Here is a 7,492-nt window from a genome sequence, read left to right as displayed (position 1 = left end):
TTACTCCACCTCGTTAAAAGTCTTGTTTGTGCAAGTCACTTTTCCTCTCTGAGCTTTCATTTCTGAATCTATACCCTGGGAATGATCTCTTCCTTGCCTACCTCACCGCGTTATCAAGAGGAGGATCTGAGCCAATAATGCTAGAAATGCTTCATTAAGGGCCCCTTAAATGTAACGGATTTCTATTTTTAGCCCACTGGTAGCCTCGCAAGTAGCAGGCGCTGAAAAAGAATTGCTTATTAGGGGTTGGGGGACAGCATTGTTTCTGTGACCGTAGGCGTCGAAGCTATGCAGAAGCGTTCCACGGACCGCGGAGAGATGGGGCTCAGCCCAGCATCCCTCTCGCTCCGGCTCTTCCCGGGAGGCGCTGGCCGAGCGAGGATGGGGGCTGGGAGGCCGAGGGGGCAGTAACTGTCAAACCTCGCCGCTTGGCGCCATTATTTAAATGGAACGTGCCTGTCTCGCAGTTGTACGTGTCCGGGGCGGGGCTTCGAGCGCCCTAAGCGGGGCGGAGGCCAGAGGCGGGCTGGGAAGGTGGAGGGGCGGGCCGGGGCGGGGCCAGGCCGGCTACAAGGGCGGGTCTAGCGGCGGCCCCCGGCGAGGTTCACTGCGCTTGCGCTGACAGACGCAAGATGGCGGACAGTGCGGAACTAAAGGTAAAGCGCAGCTCGAATTCACTTCTAATATTCGGCCGCGGAGACGGCGCCGCTGGTGCCGGGGGGGATGGGTCCGACCCTGGGGGGCCGCTCGGGCCTGACTCCACCCGGGCCTGGAGTTGTAGGGAGAGAGGCGCGCCCGGTCTCAGCAGAGGGGGCCCGCCTGCGGCGGGCCGCGGGCCCCGGGTGCCTCGGGGGCGCTGACGGGTCGTCCCCGGCGTGTTATTGTTGTGGGCGCCTCTGGCGGGGGTGGCGGGGGAAGAGATAGGGAGTCGGGAGGTAGGGGCTGCAGCTGTCTTCTGGGCTTGGCTTTTTCACCTTCCAGTTAGCCTCCCCGCCCCCCATGGGGAGCTGGGGCTGGGGGCAGGGTGCTCTTGTAGGGGGATTGGGAAAGCTCCCCGTGGCAGCTTCCTCTTCCTCCTTTGCAGTCCCGGGCTCCTGTCAGGCGCTCTTCTTAGACCCCCGGGAACTTGGCTCCGGCCGCCCCGCCCCTCCGTGGATCCCTGTCGCCCCCCCCGGACTCGGCTCTCCACGGCTGCTCGCTTGTCAGGAAGCGCCTGGGGTGCCCCGCTTGAGGGAAGCGCGATCCCGGGGCGATAGGGTGGGGATCTGGGGGAGAAGCTCTGGTAAAGTTTAGCGAGCCCCGGGCCGGCATTGGGGTTCGGCTGAGAGGTAGCGGGGGGGAGTCAGCCTGGGCGGGACGTTACTCTTTCTCTCCGATTCCGGGCAGTCGAGGGGAGAAACCCCCTCGAAGAGTGTGTCTTTGGAAGCAGTGTTGGGAGGGGGGGATGTAGCTACCTTTCTCCCTTCTCTTGCCTTGGCTGGTGTGGAGGGTGAGAGGAGCCTTTGGGGGTCTCTGCACACACCATGATGGCGATGCTGTAGCTGATGGAGGTGAATGGTTCGTGTTTATATCCCCCCATTGCCTTTTGTTTGTAGGGACATCTTGCTGGCCATGTTGATTTGAACGAAATTCTCCCCTCATGCTACTCTAACCCCCGATAAATAGAACGTTCCTCTTAACTGTACCAATTACTCACGCCTCACGAAATTAGATGAAAGGGTGCCCCCTTTTCCCCGCTTTTCTCCCACCCCAATCTTTACCTGATGATGGCTTCTTTACCGAAGCAGATATACCACTACACAAGCAGTTGGGGGAGGGGGGTGGAACCCTTATGATTGGATTGTGACAAATGGGGCTCCGCTTGAATAATTTTGGTTTAGTAGCAGGCAGTTCTTAACTAACGCGTATTATTTCGAGGCTCTGAACGCGATCTTCTCTGTGGCTTCCTGTGTATGTGAACCCAGCAGCTGTTTATGTTTCGACCCAGAGAACTGACATCTCTGTTAGAGTGGAGATTGGGATATACAATTGTAAATCTTTGAGGAGAGTCTTCTTTTTATAATTAATACAAATTATTTAATTTTCTTCTCCGTTATAATGAAACGACAACTTCTAGAACAACCAAATGCCAGATTTGATTCTGTAGAGTTTTTCCTGTGGAATATCCTCACCGAAAGATCTTTTCTCCTGATAACTTCACAATGTTTACACTCCAAGATTTGTATATTAAAGTATTGGCTTTGAGTGTCATTCTTTTAAAATGTACTTATAATTACAAATTTACTTAAGGGAGAGCAGATTTAGAATGGATGGTTTTGGTTTTTCTCCAAATGAGAAAGCCTTAGGAATTTGAATATTTGGAGATAGTTAACCCTTGAAATAAAAAAAGCACACAACTTTAAGACATGTTTTCTATGATTTTTCTCTTTAGAGTCATCATGTTGCTGTGATCTTTGCCTTCTAATACTTATTTTGTTATGAGTTCTTTTGAATGATAGCTAATCAGTTGTTATACATGGACCATAGAATAAAGCTGAAAAGCTTGTGCAGACTATATTGTCACTCTTGATGCTGTCCAAAGAAACTAGTATGGAAAGCACATGCTGAGAGATTTCCTTCTTTGTTCTTTCTCATTTTAAGAAAGTGCCTTTGGGGATAGATCAGATCCCTGGTGTGAGTCTTGTTAGGTAAAGTTTCTCTTTACGAAAATGAACCAGTATCAGATAAACACCAAACACTTGAAGAAATGTTATTTTTCTAAAATTAGTCTTGTTTTTTGCTCTCCCCAAATCTACTTGAGTTTTCCAGAGGAAGTTTTTTTTTTCTACTTTTATGTTCCTGTTGTATAATTTTTCAAATTATAATAACTGTTTTGACATGTTGGTATGTCATTGTGTGTGTCTGAGACTTTGAGGAGCTGTGTGATAAATTGCTTAGCTGGTGATAACTGCATTAAAAAAAATTTGGTTAATACTTTATTGTGGTTAGATTTGCTGTTCTTTTTTTGGGGGGTGGAGGAGGTGATCTCAGGAACGCCTACCATAGTTATTTGAGAATGTGTTAAAAAAGAATGTGTATATATAATTTTCTGTGCAGTAAGGTTTGGCAGATACTCCTTTTGGAAATGATATTTTCGGAAGGCTTTTTGTTTGTGATTTTTTTGGAGGTAAATATGCATTCCTAATATACGAAAAATCAGTAAGAAGAAGAAAATCTAGTTTTTTTGAAATTTTAAATGGGAATAGAGTACTTCAACTGTGAAGCTTTGCATAACATTCAGTGACTTTTCATTATCTTAGGTTTCAGCCCCATACTTCATTTTGCTGTGGATTGCATTCGTAATTATTTTCCTCATGGCTTTTTTAGTGAGTCCTTTTAAATCTGTAAGAAATCTGCAAAGATCAGATGGGAAAAACGGATAGATCTTTATCCCCTGTAGGAATTGTGCAAGCTGCAACACTTCAAGATATTGCCAATAAAAATTAGATTGTGAGTCATACATATCAAAATGAATTCTCTATGCACATTTGTTTATGAAAGGTTTAATTTTTCATTAGGGGAATACCCATAAATGACATTTTAAGAATGTGGAGGGTATTTTGTCATCTTTAGGAACTTAGAAGCAGAAGGGTGTGATGGCCAGATGATCTTGGTGGTTAATAAGCTGACAGCTTCATGCAGCTCCTCTTAAAGTACTTTTAAAAAAAATGGGTTTTTTTTTTGGAGTAAAACTCAAACCAAATTATATTGCCATTTTAATTTACAGGAAGAAGAGTGGGAGAGAAGAAGTTCATCCTCATTTTAGTGGAGTAAATAATGAAATTAAATGGAAAGAGAAACCATAATTATAAAAGTTCCTATAAGTGTGTCAGTGAATTCTATTGTTCTTTTCTGCCTCTTTATTTTCAAGAAATAGCCACTTAATTTTGATCGTTACGCTGTAATTTGTCTGCTTTTATTTCAGATAGAGGCAAGTACGTCTGACAGTTTATTCATGGATTTGATTTGAATCTCTGTAACTTGCTTTTGTCAAGTGCCACATTTAGATGGCTTTTGTTTTATGTCATTATTTTTATGAACAGTATTTAAAAAACACTACAGTATAGTTTATAAAATACTACAGTATAGTTTCTAAGTATTTCATATGATTGTTTTGAAATACCGCCTTCTTTTTATCCACCGTTTTCTCCTGGGCGATTGCATTGTCTTTCTCTTCAAAGAGTCTCTTGTAATCCCTGTTGATTGCAGTAGTGCTTAGTGGCGAGTCCATAGCTGATTAACCTTGGGTTTCTCCTGGTGAACTCCATCAGCATGCTGCTCCAGGGTTCTTGCTGAGGCTTTTGAGTTTAGTATAATTTGTACCCTTTCTTACTGGTAACCAGGGATAAGAAAATAAAATGGCCAATGGTTGTAGTGGGAACTGGGAAAAAGTATCCAAGTCCCAGAAAACTGGGTATTTATGATGAGATGTAGCCTTTAAAACAATGACCAAAACAGATTCATTACTTCATAGAATTGATTGTGGTGTTTTCTGAAGTATTTGACCCTGGCATGAAGCATCTTGCTTTTTTAATGTTTGAATAATAATATCTTATTTATATAGTACTTTGCAGTTCATAATATATTGCATTATCTCTTTTGATCTTTCCAGCAGTTCTTTGAGGTAGGAAAGGCGAGTGATAACTAAATCCTTTTTATAGAGAAAGTGAGCCCAGAAAGGGTAAGTGACTATTGCAAGGTCGTAGAAATAAAAGTGGCAGAGACTTGAGCCTAGGTCTTGTGTAGGCCTCCTTAAAGGTACTACAGCAGACCTGGAGTCCTCTAGGGTGCCCAGTTCACAAAGATTTCTACTTATGTTGTTGCTGATACTTTCCCTTTTGGGAAAGCTCTACGCTAGGGTATTTTGGATTTTGGATATTCCTAGGGCATTTTGCAAGCTTCCTTGCAAAAGTTTGGAGTTTGTTAGTTGGAATCATACACATTAATTTTTGTAAGTATCATTTTGCTTGGGAAAATTTCAGAGAATCTGAAAAGTAAGCAGAAAAATAAACAGTACCTGTAATCCCAACACTCAGAAATATCATGGTTAACATCTGGGTATTTATGCATTTAGACTTTCCCTCTGTGAGCATGTGTATATGTATATTCATCACAGAAAGATATGACACTATTTTTTATTTATAATCTGCTATTTTCATGTCTATCCAGATTAGTAAATACAGGGCTGTATGATCATTTGAAAGCTTATATTGTATTTTGTTCAAGTAGTCCCTATCAGATTAGTCTACTTTTTTTTTTTTTTTTGAGACGGAGTCTTGCTGTGTTGCCCAGGCTGGGGTGCAGTGGCATGATCTTGACTCACTGCAACCTCCACCTGCCAGGTTCACACCATTCTCCTGCCTAAACCTCTGGAGTAGCTGGGACTATAGGCACCCGCCACTACACCTTGCTAATTTTTTTGTATTTTTTTAGTAGAGACGGGGTTTCACTGTGTTAGTCACGATGGTCTCGATCTCCTGACCTTGTGATTCGCCCATCTCGGCCTCCCAAAGTGCTGGGATTACAGGCGTGAACCACCGTGCCAGGCCCAGATTATTCTACTTTTTTTGCAGTGTCTTTGCAGCCTTGTACCAAAGTTTGCAGATGTTTTATTTTAACTAAATATATTGATATGACAGATCTTTTTTGTGCTTTAGAAAGCAATGCAGGCTGGACACCGTGGCTCACAGCTCACGCCTGTAATCCCAACACCTTGGGAGGCCAAGGCGGTCGGATCACGAGGTCAGGAGTTCAAGACCAGCCTGACCAACATAGCGAAACCCTGTCTCTACTAAAAATACAAGCAATTAACTGGGTGTGGTGGCGGGCGCCTATAATCTCAGCTACTCAGGAGGCTGAGGCAGGAGAATTGCTTGAACCTGGGAGGCAGAGGTTGCAGCGAGATTGTGCCACTGGACTCCAGCCTGGGCAACAGTGCAAGATTCTGTCTCTAAAAAAAAAAAAAAAGGCAATACAAATGTTTCTTTTATTTTTGTAGAGACAGGGGTCTCGCTGTGTTGCCCAGGCTGATCTCAAACTCCTGGCCTCAAGCAGTGCTGCCTCGGCCTCCCAAAGTGTTGGGATTACAGGTGTGAGGCACTCTGCCACTGTGCTCAGCCTGCAAATGGTTTTTACAGGTGTGACACACTGTGCCACTGCGCCCACTCTACAAGTTAGATAAAATGTTTTCAGAGAAATAAATTAGTCATTCTTGGTTTGTTCATTGTCATACCTTTATTATTTATGTTTCTGTAATGTGTGAGATAAGATTATTAAATGATGGCAGATACAGGTTTTACAAAATGTAAGCAAACATTACTTCAGCATCAGAATGTTTGATAAAGTATGAAACTGATTATGAAATAGTATTTTATAATCTATTCATACTATTCTATGAATAGTAGAATTTCAAGTATGCAAGTATGTTTGATTTTGGAAATTATATCACAGTGATCAAATATTGCAAGTTTTTGTACCTTATTTAGATGCTTATCAGTTTTTTTTGTTTGTTTTTTTGAGACGGAATCTTGCTCTGTCGCCCAGGCTGGAGTGCAGTCGCACAATCTCAGCTCACTGCAAGCTCCGCCTCCTGTGTTCACTCCATTCTCTTCAGCCTCCTGAGTAGCTGGGATTACAGGCGCCAGCTACCATGTCCAGCTAATTTTTTGTATTTTTAGTAGAGACGGGGTTTCACCATGTTAGCCAGGATAGTCTCCATCTCCTGACTTCGTGATCCGCCTGCCTCGGCCTCCCAAAGTGCTGGGATTACAGGTGTGAGCTACCACGCCTAGCCGATGCTTGTCAGTTTTTAACTGGCATTTTTTTTTTTTTTGAGACGGAGTCTCGCTCTGTCGCCCAGGCTGGAGTGCAGTGGCGAGATCTCGGCTCACTGCGATCTCCGCTTCCTTTGGTCAAGTGATTCTCCTGCCTCAGCTTCCCGAGTAGCTGGGACTACAGGTGCCTGCCACCACGCCCGGCTAGTTTTTTGTATTTTTAGTAGAGACGAGGTTTCACTGTGTTAGCCAGGATGGTCTCCATCTCCTGACCTCATGATCCGCCCACCTCGGCCTCCCTAAGTGCTGGGATTACAGACTTGAGCCACGGCGCCTGGCCTTAACTGGTATTTTAAAACTATGCTGAATATTGCCAGGCATGGTAATCCCAGAACTTTGGGAGCCAAGGCAGGCGGATCACGAGGTCATGAGTTCGAGACCAGCCTGACCAACATGGTGAAACTCTGTCACTACTAAAAATACAAAAATTAGCTGGGCGTGGTGGTGCGCACCTATAATCTCAGCTACTCAGGAGGCTGAGGCAGGATAATTGCTTGAACCCGGGAGGTGGAGGTTGCAGAAAGCCGAGATTGTGCCCCTGTACTCCAGGCTGGGCGACAGAGTGAGACTCTGTCTCAAAAAAAAAAAAAAAAAAAAAAAAAAATAAAAAAAGGGAAGAA

At 44.2% G+C, this 7,492-nt stretch overlaps 1 protein-coding gene across 1 annotated transcript in view; it reads left to right on the top strand.

Annotated features, from left to right (window-relative positions):
- Window positions 1-484: 484 nt before the first annotated feature.
- The window catches only part of PIAS1 (protein inhibitor of activated STAT 1), a 153,127-nt gene continuing 146,119 nt past the window's right edge, over window positions 485-7,492 (top strand). Inside the window, exon 1 of the mRNA XM_017851081.1 lies at window positions 485-656. Within this exon, the coding sequence (XP_017706570.1) occupies window positions 633-656 (24 nt within the window). The 5' untranslated portion in view covers window positions 485-632. The remainder of the gene's footprint in view (window positions 657-7,492) is intronic.

The sequence above is a fragment of the Rhinopithecus bieti genome, unplaced genomic scaffold (assembly GCF_001698545.2).
Source record: "Rhinopithecus bieti isolate Rb0 unplaced genomic scaffold, ASM169854v2 scaffold_31548, whole genome shotgun sequence".
In the NCBI taxonomy this organism is placed as follows: Eukaryota; Metazoa; Chordata; class Mammalia; order Primates; family Cercopithecidae; genus Rhinopithecus; species Rhinopithecus bieti.
This window is presented reverse-complemented; position numbering and strand designations above follow the sequence as displayed.